Source organism: Mytilus edulis, chromosome 4 (assembly GCF_963676685.1).
Source record: "Mytilus edulis chromosome 4, xbMytEdul2.2, whole genome shotgun sequence".
Lineage (NCBI taxonomy): Eukaryota > Metazoa > Mollusca > Bivalvia > Mytilida > Mytilidae > Mytilus > Mytilus edulis.
The window spans coordinates 34696536-34719726 of record NC_092347.1 but is presented as its reverse complement, the minus strand read 5'-3'; the positions used below and the strand labels follow the sequence as shown (position 1 = coordinate 34719726).

Genomic DNA, 23191 nt, shown 5'->3' with positions numbered 1-23191 from the left:
CTTCCCTCTAGCTATTTAGTATACAGGTACTTTGGAAACCGTCTCAGTCTATTGAACTTTAAATTATATCATGTGGATATAACCTTGGTTCCGCACGAAAAAGTTTGTGACTGCGGGATATGAGTTTTTCAGTATAGATCATATAAAAAGCAGTTGTGTTATCTCTGCATAATTATATAAAACAAGAGCTGTATATAATATGATATTTTTTTTAATGTCACTGATACTGGAATAGTATTGACAAATTTGACAATGAGAGATTCCTTCATGGTAAATTTGCTCCCATGTCGGTACTTAACAATTAACCAACTTTAACACTGTGTGATCTGAGACTACTATAACACATATGTGTTATAGTAGTCTCAGGTGTGAATTGATTCATGATTTTCCCGAATATTTCTGTTTGATATATGATTTTCTGTAAAATAATTTATACACTGACTGTAAGTAAACAGATTATTCGCGAATTGACAGACACAAGATCTAGGATATATAATATGTTAGTTATAATCCATGATGACTTGAGTATACATTTTTTAGTTGTCTAAGAAAAATGTGACGGGTATAGTCAAACGCTTTGGATATGTAGCTTTATATGTATGTAGGTATGTATTTCTTATATCTCGATAAATAAAATCAATGAGGATTTAGGGAGCTACCATTTGATTTTTATGGGGGGGGGGGGGGGGGTTTGTTGCCTTTTATTTTGGCCGTTTTGAAATTATAAGCTTACATCGTTTTGTAAATTTTTGGTATTTAGCTTTTTTTCTTGAAGTTCAAAACACATTTGAAAAGTGTAAAACTATGATACCACAACTAATAGGTATCTATTCACAAGCAAACATGTACTTTAATATACCATCAATCATATTTCTTCGTAAATTGTAAGAAACTATTTTTTACTAATTTTGAAACGGAACTGTGTGAGCAAAAATTCAAGTGGAGACAACTCGGTTCACTACCGCCAAACACAAAATGTTACATGAAGTTCTGTTCGCTCTTTCTGGTCACTCTGGTGGTGTATTTATTGACAAAGGCGACGGGATACAAGTACTGTATAATTTTCAAAAGCATTATTGATTACTTTCACGACAATTAGCACATGATAATGCCACTTAAGTTATCAACAGGCTACACGTTTAAACATTTGTCATTTCTTATTTTATTTATATTTTTGTAAACAAATTGTATATTTTGGTACATTTTTGCACACTCAAATTGATTTGTCCCGAAAATATGGTGTTATATATGCTACTTGAAATAATATATATTAAGTATATAAGTTTAAGATATGAGCCATGTTTTTCTCATTAAAAGTGCAATATAACTTCAGGAAATTGATATAAAGCACTTCTGTCATAGGAATTGTGATTAAGTACCTACAGAACAAACATTATTTCTAGTTTATCCTGCACTATGACGATCACTAAGATGCTTGATGAACATAAATAAAGCAGGGATATCGGTGATCCCCTCTATCAGAATAATCTGGAAAACAACGTCTTAACGGGGCACAATTGATGATTTGTTTTCTGGTGAAGGACAAACTCGAAAGTGGTCTATTAGATTGGCATTTTAAAATTTCATTTATAAGTTGACAATATTAATGAGCCCAGGATATTATCTTATCTTTATTTGCATGAACTCAAATTATTTCATTGATCAGTTGACAGTTTATTGTCATAATCAGGACATCTATATATGATGGAGGGCTAATTAGAAGATTTAAAGTTAACCAGATATATCCACTCTTCTCTTCATGCTGAGGCAGATGAGACATGTCTTTGTTCTAACTGATGTATTTTCATTATTGTAGGTGTTGAGTGATGTTCCTTTCATATCACCATCAGAGGTGGATCAACTGAACAAACTTTGTAAACTTGGAACATTCTACAGAGATTTTAATAACTTCATTAGACAATATGGAGGACATCTTAGTCTTCAACCAAATGGTAAGTTGCCTTTGCCTGGAGAAATTTAAATCTTATAAAACTATATGTCATTACTGGCACTTATCATGCTTATTATATATTGCAAGGATGGTTTGAAAAATTAAAGGGGTCCAGTAGAACATGACATCTCAAATTTGAAAAAGACAACTTTTTGCAATTTAATAAAAATCTTTATACAGTTATTTGTATCAGATATCAAAATGCGAGCTTGTTATTGCGATACTCATTTCATGGCTTGCAATAATTTATGAATTAACAGTTGTAGCTTATGAAATGGTATTTAATAATTAAAACAATTTATGATTTCTTTGCAGACAAAAGAAAGTCTGAGATCCATGGTTTGTACCTGAAGTCTTTCTGTCATGGGTTAGATAAAGTTTTAGAGGATTACAGGGCATCCTTACAGAGACTCGAGATGGAAATACTAGCAGATCCAGACCTCACAATATCTCACCTTTACAGATCATTATTTCAAGTGTGTATTTATAGACCATGACGTGCTTATGTTGTTCATGATTGGAATGTTGTCCCTTTGACATAAACACCACATCTCTGTTTGTTTATAATACTTTAAAGCCTCTGGCCTTTGTTAGTCTTGTATTATTTTAAATTTAGTTTCTTGTGTACACTTTGGAAATTAGTATGGGGTTCATTATCACTGAACTAGTATATATTTTTTTAGGGGCCAGCTGAGGGACGCCTCCGGGTGCGGGAATTTCTTGCTACATTGAAGACCTGTTGGAGACCCTTTGCTGTTTTTTTTTCTATGGTCGGGTTGTTGTCTCTTTGACACATTCCCCATTTCCATTCTCAATTTTATTAAGATTACATATAAAACAACCATTCTAGTATATATACTACTTTCCCTTAACCAGAAACAAAATTAATAAAATGTTCTTCTAATTAAAAAAGTATCAAAACTTGAAGAAAAAAAATTGCACACATTATTTTTTGATATATATATATATCTATAAAGTCTCTGAATGATTGTATAATAAAAACTATAACACAAATTCCCATACTTTTCGGACATTACGGCCTTCTTCATTGGAATAAATTACAACATTGAAACAACAATTACATTGCTTGAATACATTACGTTATAATAACTTTTATGACGTTCAATTGCCGCGTTTTTCGCTTTTTTAATATAAATATTTTTATTATCGTTCATACATTGTGTTGAGTCCTTCAGGTTCTAAAGTTTTTAATTTCTTTATCCAAAAGGCTTCTTTAGTTTTTCTGTAAGTTTCTGTCCCAAATACTCTTTCTATGGCGGTAACTTTTAAATTTGTCATTGAATGATTCTTCTGAATGAAATGGTCGGCTACTGGAGCTTCTGTTTTCCTTGTTCGTATTTTTGAAAAGTTTAATAGCATTCGTTGATATAGTGTATCACCCGTTTGTCCTACATATATACATTTTTCACATTTTGTACAATTAATTGCATATACCACGCCTACGGTTTTACAATTTATTTGTCCCTGAATGGTATATTCTTTGCCGGTGTTGTCACAAAATACCTTGGTTTCATTTATATGTGAGCATAATGCACAATGTTTACCACATGGTCCACATCCATTAGTTTGTTTATAAAATAGTAAATTATGCTTTTTGTGCACTAAGATGTCTTTTATGTTGTTATCACGTTTAAATGCCACGATAGGCGGATCGGGGAATATTTTCTTTAGTCTTTCGGATTGATGGAGAATTTTAAGATTTTTTCTAAGAATTGAATGTACATTTGGAAGCGCTTTGGAAAAAGTAATTACTAAGGGTACCCTGTTGTTTTCTTTCTTCCGTTTGTACTGTAATAGATCTTCTCGGTTTAAATTGTCGACTTTTTTCAATTGAACTTCAGTGGACAAGTTATTGTATCCACGTTTTCTTAGGTGCGTTATTATTTCTTCTCTTCTTATTTTGTAATTTTCTTCTGTTTTTATTATATATATATATATATATATATTATATACAAATCTCATTAAAAATTTGTATTTGTAAATGTAGTATGTTAATGTTTATGACTTGGCAATTGGTTTGACTTTGAAGAATATAATAATATTAAGTATTGAACACTTTGCATTACACTGTAATAAATTGAAATTTATATGTGACATAGTTGGTACATGACCTTTCCTAATTGCTGGAGGACAATTAGACCAGTTTTTATGTGTATATGGTAGAAAAAATGTTTCTGTTTTCAGTATTTTTTGCTGTTTCCAGCATTATCTGCAATGGTAGAACAGATCAAATCACACAAGGTATTTTTATAATGGTTACTTTGTACTGGTATTAAACCCAACACAACATTCAAAATAATTCTGATTAGTAACACACTATTATTATAATTCCTATAAAATCCTTGTAGCAACCAGACCACATCTTCTATTCATATTGTTATAAAGATCAGATGTGGTATGTGATTGCCAACAAGACAGCTCTCCTCAAGAAACCAAATGACACAGAAATCAACAACTTGGGAGTAAAAACCTATACCCAAACTGTTTAAGTTCAGATTTGTCAGTTTCAGGAAAAAGCACTTTTTGTCTGCCTTTCTTTAGTCTCCCATAAAGACTGATATTTTATGTTTGTTAAATAATCACCATATTAGGCCAAAAATAAAATATTGTTTATTGCCCCTCACACGACCGACCCGGTAAAATCACCGCGACCCGAAAAATTTTATTGGCCATTCTTGTTCGTAAATACTTATTAACAGTATTTTAGGAAATACAAAACATGAATATAAAGTGAAGCCGTGTTTCTTCTAGAACTCGAAAAAAAACATACAAATCTTTGTTTAGGAATCAATTGACCAAGCTGCATGATCCAGGTGTAACTGAACATAACTAAATTAATATGTTTACTTCTATTGGATTTTAATTCATTGAATTTTAATTCCCAAGTGATTAACATACATGTATCTTTTTGTCATCTCATAATTGATGATCAAGGAATGAATTGGTGAACAAAGGAATTGTTTTGTTGTGAGTTAGTCATCAAATTGACTTGAAATAAACTTGATTTTTTGGGATACGATTGCTTTCAAGCAATCTGTAGATTTTTACCGCTGACTCAGGGCTGTATTCCCTCACGTCAACCATTTTATTCTAAACATTCAGCAACATCTCAGATTCTTATGAATGATTGTCTTGCTTTAAAAGGCAAAAACAGGCAAAATGATTGAACATAAACAACTTTCCTGTAATGTTCTTTTCATAATCTTCATGTTTGATATTTCCCTTGACCTATATGCGTGTTTTTAGCAACACGGAAAATCAGAATTTAGCAGTATTCATATTTAGTGTTTTTATAAATTTAGAAACACGTCAGAGGTAATTCCCCAGTTTTGATAAATGCGAGAGTTTTCTGAATTCCGATAATTCTATTTCTGTCATATAAGAACTGAAGTAGAGTTTTTCCAGATTTTACCGTTATGAAACTGATATTTGATACTGTACATTGCGATAAAGAAATGGAGAACCATTCATCATATCATTTAATAAACGTTCTTGTTCCAAATCGCAAGTCACGGGTTTGTTTATGTATTAATGCGCATGCGTATAGTTTTCTTGATTTCAATGAGTATCAGATTGAGTGGTTGCTCTGGATTCCCCGCTCCATTGATTAATTTGAAACTCATGGGATTCTTTCTATGTCTGTCTGCGAGATTCATGCATGTTCATGCTTTTTTGCGGCAGTATCCTTGGATCTATTTTTTTCCCTCTTTGATCTTTTCAATTTTGGCCAAATCTCACACATTTGCTTAATGAAAAGTTGGCAGAACTGCTCTACATGTGTCAATGAAAACTATGGCAATTGTATCCCTCAAAGCATTCTGCTCTTTGATTATTTAAAAAAACACTTGCTATCATTAAGCATTGTTATCACAAGTAGAATATGCACTTTTGTAGATTTCATTACATTAAATGAATAGGAAAAAAGGAGGTCCCTGTATACTGTTTTGTTTTAACACCAGACAAACTGAGGTGTACACTGAATTAGAATACAGGGAATACCCCACTTTTCTTGACTTTAACCTTACCTGTTGAATTTTATACAAATTCAATATAGAAAACCATATCAAGGAATAAAATAAAATAATTTGCCTACTTACCTACCTATACCCTAACAACCTCAGTCGGGTGAGGGGAAACAAAGATATTTTTAATGTTGGCCCTATGACAAGCTTTGCATGTGTTATTTCTGTAATATGCATCAATTTCTACAGGGTATATACTGTGACCTCTGTAAACCAAGTTTAAAGTCATGCAGGTAGTTGTGTATAGTATATAGCATTTTGATATAACATAAAAGTGGTCAGTTATTTACAAAAATATTTTGTGTCAGAATTAAATTACTTTAGTCTTGTGTATTTACATTATATTCAAATAGTATTATCATTTTATACGATTGTGAAGTTTCATACATCATGTACATCCTTTTATAGTGCTCTATGATTGGTTTAAATGTAAAAAGGATAATTATGTTTCCTTTGAATATTTTCAGGCACATGGCTGTTATATATTAGATATTGTACACAAACACTCTAACTGTGGACAGCCTAGTGTCAAGGAAGCAATGAATAAGTGAGTATATTTAATCATTCACATAAGATCCCGGGGGTGGGGATGGGGTTTCATGCCGATCTGAAAATATAAAGAGTTTGTTAAAGCCATTGTAACCCTGACTAATATATATATATCATTCTAAAAATTTGCACAACGGTACTGATATATTGTTAAAACTTGTGACACTTGAAGAAGACCATTTGTTGAGCTGAAATATTTGTCAACACGATTTAATAACAACATTTTCGTATTATAACATCTTATATCAGTACTGTTGTGCAAATTTTTAGACTGATATAATTTTTTCCTTATCTGCATAGTATCGCCTATTCTAGACGATCCGGTACGTAGTAAATTTGCTGGTTTGTATCACAGTAGGCTGATACAGAACAATCGTCATTCATTATAATGTACATACAATTTACTTTTTTTTATGCCCCACCTACGATACCCCATCTACGATAGTAGAGGGGCATTATGTTTTCTGGTCTGTGCGTCCGTTCGTCTGTCCGTCTGTCTGTTCGTTCGTCCGTTCGTTCGTCCGTCTGTCCCGCTTCAGGTTAAAAATTTGCACAACGGTACTGATATATTGTTAAAACTTGTGACACTTGAAGAAGACCATTTGTTGAGCCTAAATATTTGTCAACACGATTTAATAACAACATTTTCGTATTATAACATCTTATATCAGTACTGTTGTGCAAATTTTTAGACTGATATAATTTTTTCCTTATCTGCATAGTATCGCCTATATTAGACGATCCGGTACGTAGTAAATTTGCTGGTTTGTATCACAGAAGGCTGATACAGAACAATCGTCATTCATTATAATGTACATACAATTTACTTTTTGTTATGCCCCACCTACGATACCCCACCTACGATAGTAGAGGGGCATTATGTTTTCTGGTCTGTGCGTCCGTCCGTCCATCTGTCTGTCTGTTCGTTCGTCCGTTCGTTCGTCCGTCTGTCCCGCTTCAGGTTTAAGTTTTTGGTCAAGGTAGTTTTTGATGAAGTTGAAGTCCAATCAACTTGAAACGTAGTATACATGTGCCCTATGATATGATTTTTCTAATTTAAATGCCAAATTATAGTTTTGACCCCAATTTTATGGTTCACTGAACATAGAAAATGATAGTGCAAATTTCAGGTTAAAGTTTTTGGTCAAGGTAGTTTTTGATAAAGTAGAAGTCCAATCAACTTGAAACTTAGTATACATGTTCCCTTTGATTAGATCATTCTTATTTTAATGCCAAATTAGAGAATTTATTCCAATTTCACGGTCCACTAAACATAGAAAATGATAGTGCGAGTGGGGCATCAGTGTACTGTGGACACATTCTTGTTTACCATTAAATATATAATAAAGCATGATGCAAGGCACAAAAAAGTCACATTTGGAAAGTCCTACCTCCTAACAGAATTGTTCTTTTATAACAACATTTTCATTGAACTTTGCAGAATTCTACATGTATGCCATGACGTGTTGTACAAACAGTTATGTTCATGGTTGTTACATGGGTCGTTGTTTGATCCTTACAAAGAATTCTTCATACAACATTCTACAGGACAGACAACAGGTGTCACCACCGAGACACAGGAAGAAGAAGATTATCTTGGAATTATGGGTGTGACAGGAAGACAGCTGCAGGTAAGGAATTAAAAATAAAAGGTATCGGGGTGACGGTAGAAAGACACTTACCAAATGCAATGACTAATCAATATATAGTAATAAAACCAAAATGCTATAATTTAGTATATTCAACAATAAAGCATTTTAGTATTTTATACCTACTTAAAATTAGCTGGTTTCCAAAATTTGTGGTAAACAGGAAGTACCTTAGACATAACTTTTAACACACTTTAAACATTCTTTAACCTGAATTGTGTTCTCACCAGTATGTTTAAATAGCACCATTCAATATGTTTACATCATTGTATCACTAAAATTAAAGCACTATTTTTATAAAACAATGTTTTATAAAATCTTAAACAGATAACACCACACTCTTGAAAGAACAGTGCCAAAACACAACATTTGCTGCAAATTCTTTTGTTTTTGTAGAAAGCATTTTCTATGGCATTGTCAGACACACAAGGCTGCATGTTCTTTTGTATTTTGTAGAAAGCATTGAATATGACATTACCAGATACGGGTGGTGGCAGTCATCAGACATTCTCTATACAAGCAGACTTACTTCCAGTGTATATTCCTATACGTGTGGCTAACAAGATCCTCTTTGTGGGAGAGTCAATACAGATGTTTGAAACAGATAAGAAACCAGCTACACATAAAAAGGGTTAGTTATAATAATATAAATTATCAGATTGTATTTAGGTGCAATTCTTTTAATCAATTGTGTTTTTATCTTTGCTGGAAAGAATTATGTACATATTGTAGATAAAATATAATTGACACAAAGTATTTTGACAATTAAATATATGAATATGATCACATCAACTAAATTTAAACATTTTAAAGCATTTTTATTTATATCTATTCATTAAAAATAAGCAATTTTAGATTTCTTTTTGCTAAATTTTTTTACTTGATGTTAGAAAAGTCTTCTTGTTGCTTAATTAGTGAGAACTGATTTAAGAAATGCATGTTGATATTTCGTTTTCGGCAGCTGAATATTTGCATATACTTTTCTAAAGCCTAACTGTATTATTTCAAAGGGAGGAATTAAATATTAATAGTTTCCTAGTCATGGATCATGTTTTAAGCATTTGAACTATTTTAGTAATCTGAAACAGAAAAGAGAAAGTAGCATTAGCTTTGGGTTATTTTTTTTACAGGTAGCATCCTGAAAAATCATGAAACAGAATTTGCCAAAGATCTATATAATTTATCTCTAGAGCCAGATTTTAATAACATGTCATTTGAGGCACTTATTGATAAAATAAGGACGCATGTTGCTGAGGTATATATAAATATACTTTTAGGATCAGATTTTTATTACATTTGTTTCTGTTCATGCATTGATGTGAAACTTTCCATTTATTATTATATTCAGATGATGCTATTTTGATTCCAAATGCTGCATAGCTATATATGGCAAACTGATTTTTAACCGGATTTTTGTGACAAAAATGTCGGTTATTGATTTGGGGATGTACGGCGGGCGGCAATCAAATGTTGTCCGTGCATTAACTCATGAACCGTTCAACCAAAGCTTTTAAAATTTTAATATGTTATTACTGACAACTATACGAAGGTCAAGTTCAATAATGGCGATTTTGACTTTTACCGTTCAGGAGTTATGGTTCTTGAAAGATTGAAAAATGGAGTTTCCCGTCGTGTCCGTGCATTTTCTGATGAACCATTCAACCAAAGCTTCCCAAATTTTAATATGTTGTTACTGATGACAGAATGGAGGTCAAGTTCAATAATGACGATTTTGACTTTTACCGTTCAGGAGTTATGGTTCTTGAAAGATTGAAAAATGGAGTTTCCCGTCATGTCCGTGCATTTATGCATGAACTGTTCTACCAAAGCTTCCAAAATTTTAATATGCTGTTACTGATGACAAAATGGAGGTCAAGTTCAATAATGACGATTTTGACTTTTACCGTTCAGGAGTAATGGTTCTTGAAAGATTGAAAAATGGTGTTTCCCGTCGTGTCCGTGCATTTTCTCATGAACCATTCAACCAAAGCTTTTGAAATTTTAATATGTTGTTACTGATGACAAAATAGAGGTCAAGTTCAATAATGTCGATTTTGACTTTTACCGTTCAGGAGTTAAGGTTCTTGAAAGATCGTAAAATGGCGTTTCCATTCACGTTGTTGCATTTACTCATGAACCATTCAATCTAAGCTTTTCAAATTTTAATATGTTGATACTGATGACAAAATGGAGGACAACTTTGATATTGACGATTTTCACTTTCACCATTCATCAGTAATGGTTCTTGTGATATTGCCAGGACACAAATAAATGTTAATAAATCCGGTTTGTTGTCGTTGTGACAGCCTCTTGTTTGCATTATAATGTAGTGAAAGATAAAGTTTGAATTACCAGTAATAAAATGAGTAAAGTTTTGACTGCTAACTAATTGATGTATTTATTTTAAAAATATCTTCTTCTTTTTTTTAGCTCACCTGGCCTAAAAGGCCATGTGAGCTTTTCTCATCACTTGGCGTCCGTCGTCGTCGTCGTTAACAATTTTTCAAACATCTTCTCCTCTGAAACTACTGAATGGATTTGAATGAAACTTAAAATGATTGTTCCTTAGATTATCCTGCACAAAGTGTGTGCTTCGATTTTTGATCCGTCAAAAAACATGGCCGCCGTTACTTAAAATAGAACATAGGGGTCAAATGCAGTTTTTGGCTTATATCTCAAAAACAGAAGCATTTAGAGCAAATCTGACATGGGGTAAAAATGTTCATTAGGTCAAGATCTATCAGCCCAGAAATTTTCAGATGAATCAAACAAACCATTGTTGGGTTGCTGCCACTTAATTGGTAATTTTAAGGAAATTTTGCAGTTTTTGGTCATTATCTTGAATATTATTATAGATGAAGATAAACTGTAAACAGCAAAAATGATCAGCAAAGTAAGATCTACAAATAGGTTAATATGACCAAAATTGTCAATTGACCCCTTAAGGGGTTATTGTCCTTTAATGACAATTTTTCACAATTTGTTCATCATATTTGCTAACTTTAAAAAATCTTCTCCTCTAAAACTACTGAATGGATTTGGATGAAACTTAGCATGATAGTTTATTAGATTATCCTGCACAAAGTGTGTTCTTCGAGTTTTGATCCGTCAAAAAACATGGCCGCCCTTACTTTAAATAGAACATAGGGGTCAAATGCAGTTTTTGGCTTAAATCTCAAAAACGAAAGCATTTAGAGCAAATCTGACATGGGGTAAAAATGTTCATTAGGTCAAGATCTATCAGCCCTGAAATTTTCCGACGAATCAAACAAACCATTGTTGGGTTGCTGCCACTTAATTGGTAATTTTAAGGAAATTTTGCAGTTTTTGGTCATTATCTTGAATACTATTATAGATAAAGATAAACTGTAAACAGCAAAAATGATCAGCAAAGTAAGATCTATAAATAAGTTAATATGACCAAAATTGTCAATTGACCCCTTAAGGGGTTATTGTCCTTTAATGACAATTTTTCACAATTTGTTCATCATATTTGCTAACTTTAAAAAATCTTCTCCTCTAAAACTACTCAACTAAATTCAACTAAACTTCATTTGAATGATCAGTAGGGTGTATAAAATAAAGTTTGTGTTTTATTTTCTATTTCGTCAAAAAACATGGCCGAAGGCATTGTTTACCAGGTGAGCGATTCAGGCTCTTGAGAGCCTCTTGTTTTTTACTATTTAGGGGTATTATTAGTTTTATTATGCAATGCTTTAACACAGTAATGTTTTCTCTTATCTAGCATTTGTGGATGTTAGTAGTGGAAGATTCAGATCTGGTTCCACATTTAAAGATCATCAAAGATTTTTACCTGTTAGGAAGAGGGGAGCTGTTTCTCACATTTATAGATCATGCACAAAATTTATTAAGGGGACCACCGATAGGCACAACAGAACATGGTAAGTACATAAAACTGTCAAATGTAAAAACAGAAAGATGAGTAAATCTAGCTTGATCTTTTGTTTCATAATTTAAAACTGTTCATATCAAACCTGTCTAATCCAAAGATCTGTATAAACTGGACAAACATTCTATACTAGACTGGATCAAAAGAATTAAAACAAAATACACGATGAATAAGTTATATAATTTAAAACTGTTCATATCAAACCTGTCTAATCCAAAGATCTGTATAAACTGGACAAACATTCTATACTAGACTGGATCAAAAGAATTAAAACAAAATACACGATGAATAAGTTATATAATTTAAAACTGTTCATATCAAACCTGTCTAATCCAAAGATCTGTATAAACTGGACAAACATTCTGTACTAGACTGGATCAAAAGAATTAAAACAAAATACACGATGAATAAGTTATATAATTTAAAACTGTTCATATCAAACCTGTCTAATCCAAAGATCTGTATAAACTGGACAAACATTCTATACTAGACTGAATCAAAAGAATCAAAACAAAATACACGATGAATAAGTTATATGTAAAATTTGTTTACTGTGTACACACTCCATTATGACCTATGACCTATTGACTATAATAGACCAGCATCGAAGATTGATTTTCAGAAAATATTGAGGATTTTATCAGTTAATTGGCCTAAAAATTATAAAAGTTATGTGAAGCAACTTATGACAAGATTTATAATGACCCATAGATAATAAATTCAATCTCACACATCCTGAACGAGCATGAAATATTTTCCACTAGACGTTAAGCAACCAACATTCAATCAATCAATCAATCAATCATTCATTCAGTCTCTTGTGAAAAAAGAACTCATTGGCAACCATGCCACATTATCTTATTTTAATTTATTTAAGGAATGACTGTAATATTTTTTTTTGTCTATGAAGAAATAACATAAAAAAATTGGTGCACACTGAATAACGCGTGTAGCGGGTTATTTAACAGTGTGCACCACATTTATTATGTTCTTTCGAATAGACAGAAAAAATGTTACAGTCATTTCTTATAATTTAATTCTAAATTCCATTTTAAATCGTAGAAAACCTTGAAAAAACATTGATGACGTGATTGACGTCACGGTCACATGACTAAATTATTTCTATGGGCTAATAACAAAATAACATCAGCCAATCAGAAGACGCATTACATCCAAAATTAAATTATTTTGATATGTTTGAGTATCTGGAGTAATAAATTATAATGATGATCTGTTACAGATATCAATACAGCATTCCAGCAGGCTGCCAGAAATGTTTTGTTTGATAATGAGAATTTGTTACAGAATTTCCATCTTACTGTAGCAGCACCAATCACAAACAGTAAGTTCATTCAAAATTCAATCTCCTAAAAGTGATAACCATGCAGTCTTATTTACTTTTTGATATATTTTTACAATTCCATTGACATCGATCTGATATAATTTAATTACACACAAAAGGTTTGATATGGTATAGAAAATAAAAGAACAACATGATTTCATTTGTTTCACCTTCTGATAAGAAAGAAAATTATATTTTTCATTTGATTTATAAAGATAAGTATGTAAAACTGTCTAAAAATAATTGAATTTTGATACTGGATTTTTTGGACAACAATATTCAGGGCAATTAATTTGTTGCTTCATATAAAGACAAATAAATAAATTGTAAAACTATTTACAGTACATATCTAGCATCATAGAATTAACATGTTTGCATCTTAAACATGAAAGCAGATACTGGCTGTTCTTAACTACATTTTGTTCATAATTAAAATACAGAAAATTGCAAAATGTTGAATCCACGGTGGAAAATCAGCTGAATTCTGTGTTTATTTCAGAATCCACAACAGATTCCACCAGTAGTAGCAGTAGTCAGCAGCCTGTGGAATCAGGGTGGAATTCTTTGAGTCTGACATACACTGTAGATTGGCCATTACATATACTGTTTACCCCATCAGTGTTAGAAAAGTATGTACTGGGTATATTATGTTTGTACATACTATATATCTGTTTGCTATCACCAAATGTATATAGAATGTCCAATTAAATTTATGCTATATAATTTGCATTGTACCAAATAGTGAAGAGCTATTATGGAGGTTTAAATTCAAAACTTATTGTCAATCAATTATTTAAGATTTGAGTAAATTATGATAAGAATTCAAAATTTATGCATAAATGGTTTTCAAAAAATGTTTTAAATCAAATTTAAATGTCAGAATAATGCCCAAAAGTATTGAATAAGAGGAAAGAAACTCGTTTTTTGGTGTCATTATAAATCCAATAATTATGTGCATTACAGATATAACAGAGTGTTTAGATTCCTTCTACTGGTTAAAAGAGCCCAGATAGACATACAGCAGTGCTGGGTATTACAAATGCAGTATAAACAGAAGGCTGTAAGTCGTGAAGAAATGACAAAATGGCAGCTACGAACACACATGGCCTTCCTTGTGGATAATTTACAGTATTACTTACAGGTAAAAATACACGAAATTCATTGTCAGTCTGTTGAAAAGAGTCTAGCTTGTGAATAAATGTTTCAAATTTAAATACCCTCATGGTGAAATAAGATCAATATGGAATTGCTCACATATTAAAAAAAATATTGGTAAACAATAGGCCTGAAACCAACATTCCTGCAAAACAGTTTGAGATATTGGCTTTTTGTACTTGGAAATTGTAGCTTGGTGCTCAGGTGAAAAAAACACAATGTTTGTTTATTTTTCTTTTAACTGTATATTAAAGGGGATTTTACACTAACATATTTTTCTTTTGACAGAAAAGGAGATTTTAATGAAATAATTTTCTTTTGACCCTTAAGGAATGTTACAAGTAAATACATTTGTTTTGCTTATTACTGGCCTCAGAACACAATTATTCTTCCCCTTGGCTACAATGCATTTTTTAGTTAAAGTCAAATTGAATTAAAAAATTTGCACCGCCACAAACTTGAAATAAATTTAACTGCTTATAGACCATTATTATTCTAATAAAATATGCTTGTCCCAGGACAATTTTATCAGTGCTTTTTCTTTTGAGGGCCCTATTAGCATGCCAATGGTAGGATTTGAATCTTGAATAAATGACGAAGGCTAATTTCTACCCTACTTTCATTTTGGCCAAATCACTACTTTCACTTTCAACAATAATTTTTTTCCACATGTTTTACTTATTTCAATATACATGTATATGCAACTGATAGGACCACTCAAATAGTAGACAGATTACTTGGGACGAAATACCCTATATAATAATTGGGAACTATATTCCTAGACCACGAACAAAGGGAATTAATTGTGATCTGAGGCCTATTAGACCTCAAAAAATTAAAGTATTCATATGAAACTTCACAGTTACTTAGCATTATATCTAAGTAGTATACATGCCAAATTTTATTACATTCTGACAAATAACAAAAAAGTTTGGAATGTTTTTATATTAGTATATATGTCTGCGGAACATGCTATTTGCAAAGTTTTAAGAATTCAGTCAAACTTTTCTTCAGAAAATATTTTTTTGGTATTGTTTTCCCAAAATAAGCCTTGATCCAGTTAACATAACTTGTATTTAGTTGAAATGAGACAACTGCTAAAGAAAACTGCCACTTATGTGCCATTATTTTTCATATCTATATCTCTATGTTTATTAAATAAGAATTGGTCAGTATGATAAAGGTACAGACATAAAAAGTATAATTGTGGATGAATAGACACTGACAAATTGATTTATTCCCTTTATTCTATCCCACCTATTGGTTATTTACTTCTAAACAACTAAAAGTTATTAAGACTTGACACTTTTAAATTTTTTAAAACATTTTATTTTTCATTATTTTCAAATGTCTTTGTATGTCATGTTATATCCAAGGATCAACTCAGTTTTGTAACCTTATTAAATTGCATTTATAATGTACCCTCATTGATTTAATGAAGTAATGTGGTACATTCTCACAATTGTATTCCTTTAATTTTTATTAGAAATCATGTAAACTGTAAAAAAATGCCAATATCTGCCTCATATGCCCAAATATGGTAAAAATGTCTTATTTTGATAGACTTTGTGTAATTTCTGTTTTCTTTTTTGAAAAGTAATCAGACAAAGATCATGTTGTTACCTGTTAGACCCTTTATTAACAATAATTGTGTTTTGTCCATACTCATCTCCTAGGCCTCAGAACACAGTTATTCTTCCCCTTGGCTACAATGCATTTTTTAGTTAAAGTCAAATTGAATTAAAAAATTTGCACTGCCACAAACTTGAAATAAATTTAACTGCTTATAGACCATTATTATTCTAATAAAATATGCTTGTCCCAGGACAATCCATCAGTGCTTTTTCTTTTGAGGGCCCTATTAGCATGCCAATGGTAGGATTTGAATCTTGAATAAATGACGAAGGCTAATTTCTACCCTACTTTCATTTTGGCCAAATCACTACTTTCACTTTCAACAATAATTTTTTCCACATGTTTTACTTATTTCAATATATATGCAACTGATAGGACCACTCAAATAGTAAACATTTCAAAGAAAATAGTAGACAGATTACTTGGGAGGAAATACCCTATATAATAATTGGGAACTATATTCCTAGACCACGAACAAAGGGAATTAATTGTGATCTGAGGCCTACTGGCAGTCTTTGATATTATCAGGTTGTTATGGTTACTCAATACCGATGTTATATGAGATATTTTGTGTTTTATAGGTAGATGTAATAGAATCCCAGTATGGTATTCTGGTAGATAAGATACAGTCAACAAGAGATTTTGAGGCAGTACGATTAGCACATGATCAGTTCCTCTCAGCATTGTTAGCACAAAGTTTTGTACATATGAAATCAGTAAGTAAATAAGTTTAATAAGCTTAAGTCCTTTTTGGTCAGACATGAATATCTCATCAACTGTCATTTCTTATACATCATTGGCTTTCAAGTGTCCAGTTTTGAGCGTTCCTGAGGATGGAAAACCAGAAAAGCCCTTTGTATGCATGAAATTTTTAAAGTCTTGTTTATAGTTTTTGATATCTCTGAATAGATGAATAGACATTTTATGAGGAAATTAAAATTGAGAAATGTGGAAAAAATAAGAAGGAAAGTAAAGCTTCTCCCCTAAAGAGTTTTGATACAATCACAAATTAATGTAAAAGAAAACATGTAGCAATTTGTGATAGTATTGCTGTAATGAAGTAGACAAGAAACTTCTGTTGAGTCAATTTTCTTGCAAATGTTCTTGATATTTCAATTTTTACTTCTATGAAGAATAAATAGGATGGTAAAGCAACTAAAATGTCATACTTATGAATGTTTTTTTTAAACATTTTGATATAAATTCTCAATTTTTTTTTTCAGGTATCTCATTGTTTACATGAAATATTAGACCAATGTGGAGCTTTTAGTAAACTGTTGATGCATTGTGAATCTCCCATGGTACATAGAGAACTTAACCAATTAGAAAGTATAGCTAAAGTATGTATTTGTATTTTATTTCAGTTTATATCACAAATTGGCTATTTTGAACCAAATTGGTGACAACATTGAATTTACAACATGTATTAGGGATGACATAAAAAGATCAATGTAAGATAAACCAGGTGCTCCGCAGGGCGCAGCTTTATACGACCGCAGAGGTCGAACCCTGAACAGTTAGGGCAAGTATGGACAAAACATTCAAGCGTGATACAGCTCTGAATTTGGATTGTGATCAAATTTTTGACATTACATGGTTTTTTTTACACAAAACAAATGTCAAGATTTTACAAATCAATTAAAGATTTCTTCTTATTTAAATCTAAAATTAAATAGTTGACACAGCATAGGTTTCTGACACAGAATGAACGTGGTCTAATGAACTTAAAAGTTTTTTTTTGCCTTTGAGCAATTCACTATGCTGTTGAATATTAATCCTCTCAAAAAAATGTTTGAAGAAATTTTCTTTTTATTTATGAAATCTGAAATGAGAAAAATTTAACCCCCCCCCCCTTTTTTCACATCCCCGTTTCCCTTTTTCCAAAACTGATATCAATTCAAATTTCTAATGGAGTTTGCAACAATAACTACTCTTTTAAATACATCATAAAATATTAAAATGTAAAATAAAGTGCTTGTTATCACTGAATGGTAAAGATTGGTTGGTAGTAAAAGTGAATATACATTGTTTATTGTATAAAACAATAAAAAAAACTTCATCAGCAACATTTTATATTGGCAAATTTCCAATGAAGTTATTTACATAAAGTTATTGGCAAATAAAAATAGAAAATGACATCATAGTCATGTCTGGCAAATTTCCAACATACATTATCTAAAACATTTTAGATAAGATAAGGAAAAAAAGCTTCATCAGCAACATTTTATATTGGCAAATTTCCAATGAAGTTATTTACATAAAGTTATTGGCAAATAAAAATAGAAAATGACATCATAGTCATGTCTGGCAAATTTCCAACATATATTATCAACTACTATTCTATACAAAGAAAGATAACTCCAATTGAAAATTAATTGCTATTGCACAATATTGTGCAATTAGATATTTCTTGCTATTGTGCAATACTGTGCAATTGAAAATTTCTTGCTATTGCACAATACTTGATATGGAATCCTGATTTGGACCAACTTGAAAACTGGGCCCATAATCAAAAATCAAAGTACATATTTAGATAAAGCATATCAAATAAGCCCAAGAATTTAATTTTTGTTAAAATCAAACTTAGTTTAATTTGGACCCTTTGGACCTTAATGTAGACCAATTTGAAAACTGGACCAAAAATTAAGAATCTACATACACAGTTAGATTTGGCATATCAAAGAACCCATTTATTCAATTTTTGAAGAAATCAAACAAAGTTTAATTTTGGACCCCCATTTGGACCAACTTGAAAACTAGGCCAATAATTAAAAATCTAAGTACATTTTTAAATTCAGCATATCAAAGAACCCCAAGGATTCAATTTTTGTTAAAATCAAACAAGTTTAATTTTGGACCCTTTGGACCTTAATGTAGACCAATTTGAAAACGGGACCAAAAATTAAGAATCTACATACATAGTTAGATTCGGCATATCAAAGAACCCCAATTATTCAATTTTTGATGAAATCACACAAAGTTCAATTTTGGACCCTTTGGGCCCCTTATTCCTAAACTGTTAGGACCAAAACTCCCAAAATCAAACCCAACCTTCCTTTTATGGTCATAAACCTTGTGTTTAAATTTCATAGATTTCTATTTACTTATACTAAAGTTAGAGTGCGAAAACTAAAAGTATTCGGACGCCGGACAAAAATAATGCTTAATAGGGCCCCTTTTTGGCCCCTAATTCATAAACTGTTGTGACCTCAACTCCAAAAATCAATCCCAACCTTCCTTTTGTGGTCATAAACCTTGTGCTAAAATTTCATTGATTTCTATTAACTTATACTAAAGTTATTGTGCGAAAACCAAGAATAATGCTTATTTGGGCCCTTTTTTGGCCCTTAATTCCTAAACTGTTGGAACCAAAACCCCCAAAATCAATCCCAACCTTCCTTTTGTGGTCATAAACCTTGTGTCAAAATTTCATAGATTTCTATTCACTTAAACTAAAGTTATAGTGCGAAAACCAAGAAAATGCTTATTTGGGCCCTTTTTGGCCCCTAATTCCTAAAATGTTGGGACCAAAACTCCCAAAATCAATACCAACCTTCCTTTAGTGGTCATAAACCTTGTGTTAAAATTTCATAGATTTCCATTCACTTTTACTAAAGTTAGAGTGCGAAAACTAAAAGTATTCGGACGCCGGATGACGACGACGACGACGACGACGACGACGCCGACGCCAACGTGATAGCAATATACGACGAAAAATTTTTCAAATTTTGCGGTCGTATAAAAACGTATTTCAAATAGTTTAGGGGTAGGGGTTGAACTGCTGCAAGATGTGGTTATCCGACATTGATTTTTACATATATCTATATGGGTCAATCAATTTTTCCCAAATTAAGTTAAGAGGGGGGTGGGGGGGTCAGAGAAAAAACTATGTGAAATAAGTTTTTTATCCTTCATTGAACTTTTGATGTCCTGCCTTATGGAAGTTATTGTTAGATTTTATATTTTTTATCATTTTACATTGAGACGAAATTTAATCGAGAAGATTTTAGACAGATGTTAATTTTTTTTTCTTTTGGTATGTTTGGAGTGTACTTTTAAAAAGTCGAGCAAAATATAGAAACTTCAAAATTCACATCAAATCATGAAATCGTGTTTTCATGTATTGTTAACCAACTAATTTTAGTGAATACTTAATTTGGCATTCTGTCCTGGAGGACCAATTTGTTAAAGATGTATTTTTGCAATTGTATAAGTTAGTTGATGAATTCTTTTCAGAAAAGATTTTGTTCTGACATATTTTTTTTTTTTTCACTTAATTTTTAACTCATGACTTTAAAACCTCAGGAAAATTTGTTGGTTTATAGTTTATGGTACTAATACTGTTTTTGTCTTTCTTTTTTTCAGAATTTTCAAGGCCAGTCAAACTTATTATTTAAGATATTATCAAGTGTAAGAAGTCACAATGCTAGTCCCCATTTAGCACAGTTGTTACTAAGACTTGACTTCAACAGATACTTCAGTATAGCAGGGGGACAGCTTGGAAGGTAAGTTTTAATGTTTTGGGTTGTTGGATTGCTGCATCATTTTTATTTTTTTTAAATGAATTGAAGCAGAAACAAAAAGTGTCCACCTGTTCACAATTTTAACCCTTGTCATGCTGAATTGTTTTCAGAAATTGTCTAAATTTCGAGTATTTGCAAAAATATGCAAATGAGCTGTACCCTGATGCTGATGCATACTGAATGAATTAAATCTAAGATAGGGGATCACAGGGTCAATTTTGACGTTTTTCCGTTCTTTTTCTCGACCTGGAAGTCGTGAGAGAAGCTAATAGATGCATCCAAATGTAGTTTACATGTAAAGTGGACCTCAGTGAACACGTTTATCACAACAGTTGTTAGGTTGGAGAGAAACTGATCTGGGTTCATCAGTCTAAAGAAGGTCATTTGTACAAAAATTCAAAAAAATTCTGATATTTTCCGTTTTGAACTTAAACTGGACTTGCAACCGGAAGTAGTCGTTTCTTTGTTGTATTTTGATAATAAACACAATCAGTTGTTATACGCCTATGTGGTAACAGTATTTTTCAAGGTTTCAGTCCTCATAACTCTGTGTTTCAGACCTCGAAGGAAAGCCCACCCCTCCAAAAAACCCAATTTTGGCCAATTTCAATTTTTGAAGTTCTTATTTGAGCTCAAAATGAATATTAAAAGTGAGAAACATGACTATAAAGATTGTTGCCAATCTTTAATTTAAAAACAATATCTTGGGTTTCTAGATATTAAATAATGACTAAACAACTATTTAAAGTATCAGAGATTATTATTATTAATAATAATAAATACAAGTAAATAAAGTACAATATTTTAAAATGGTTGAATGTGATTTCGTGTATGTGTTATTACCTCTTGGAATCTTAGCGTGCCATATCCTTGTGTGTAAGAATATAGTTCGTTACCAGTCAATGTTTATCATTTAAATCACTGTTAGTACGTACATAATATTGAATTTTAAAGAAAACAAGCTCGATTTAGTACGTCTTGACACCAATTTAATAATATAAAGCATGTAAATACAAGTAACTAAAGAAATGTAAGATTCATAACAAGCTAGAAAACAAAGATGTTATTCGAACGCCACATGTTGGCGGAATTTCCTAATGTTATATCGGCAACTGTCAAATTTGCCGGGAACGACGTAATGTTTACAAAAAGGTACTGCCGCAATATTTAACGTTCACAACAATGACAATCAATAGTGTCAGATTTAGGAAACATGCACACACTAAGAATTAAATGGCATTATGATGACCTCTAAATGTATGGAGTGCCATTGATGCCAAACAACAGGTGTCTGGGTACAACCCCCACATCACAAGGGTTAAGACTTATTTGCTTTCCCTGTTTAAAGACTCTCTTTGTGTCACATTCACTGTTCTAGAGTTATGCCCCCTTTATAATGTTATGTGCAAACAGAGGACCATATGTGTCATATGGACATATTATCCTTTTATTTTTATGAATAATAATCATATTTCTTTCTCTTTTTCAGTTATTGAGAGCAAACAGATTGCCAGTAAAGTTATAAACAGTGATGGATATCTCCTTTGATTGATGATGATGCAGTGTTACCAAGCAAAGCTTATCACTGGATTCAGCAGTGAATTTCAGATGTAGTATCCAATCTAAAGATGACCAAGTGGATCTTCTTTATACAAAGGCCCACTAAAAAAGTGTTACTAGACATTGGATATAGATTATACACAAAACAATTATGAAGAGTGCTGTTATTTGTTAATTTATAGAATTTTTAATGATTAAATAATATTAATAAATATATAAAATGATTTTTAAACTTAGAATTATTACAAATTACCCATTGGAGAAATCATGTTTCCCAGGATTTGTTTGGATTATTATATCAGCTGTTACAGGCTAGACACGAAAAATGTAGACAACCACTCCGACATGAAATTCCAAAGTAAAAATAGAAAGCATGTCAATGAAAGCAAAATGTAAATTGACCTGTGATTCTCAGAATCAAAAGTAGATGTGAGGTATTTGTCATTGATTGTTGTTAAGAAAAGATGTAAGGTATTTGATAATGATTGGTTGGAGATTTCTTTACCCCGCAACAGTACAAATATTTTTTCAATAAGACAACCCAAAAGTACAGGTTAAACATGTCTACCACATGACAAGCTCTAAACCTACCTGATCACAGATAATATGATTAAATTCAAGAAAGACTTTTCAACAGTAAAACTAGATAATTGATAGACCTTATTGCTATATATGTCAGCCATAACTGGACATCACAGTCGTTCTTGTAGAAGGTTGACATCACAAGAAAAATGTCAGACGCCACACAATAATAGTGATTGTTGTATGACATCAATTTTAAGTGTTTCAATTTCCAAAAAATGATGGTCTATATTATTGCTTAATGTCAAGATACTCCAGTGGCAACATTACATACATATTCAGTCTTTTAACA

At 31.6% G+C, this 23191-nt stretch overlaps 1 protein-coding gene across 1 annotated transcript; it reads left to right on the top strand.

The window, feature by feature from the left end:
• The first annotated feature begins 919 nt into the window (after positions 1–919).
• On the top strand, positions 920–22541 carry LOC139519541 (gamma-tubulin complex component 4-like). Its single transcript, XM_071311707.1, has 16 exons — positions 920–1050; positions 1817–1952; positions 2267–2427; positions 4157–4213; positions 6462–6541; positions 7985–8174; positions 8649–8823; positions 9323–9447; positions 11938–12094; positions 13343–13444; positions 13944–14073; positions 14408–14585; positions 16816–16950; positions 17458–17574; positions 20600–20739; positions 22247–22541. The coding sequence occupies exons 1-16, from the start codon at positions 976–978 to the stop codon at positions 22251–22253; spliced, it is 1965 nt and encodes a 654-aa protein (XP_071167808.1). The 5' UTR covers positions 920–975; the 3' UTR covers positions 22254–22541.
• The last annotated feature ends 650 nt before the right edge of the window (positions 22542–23191 follow it).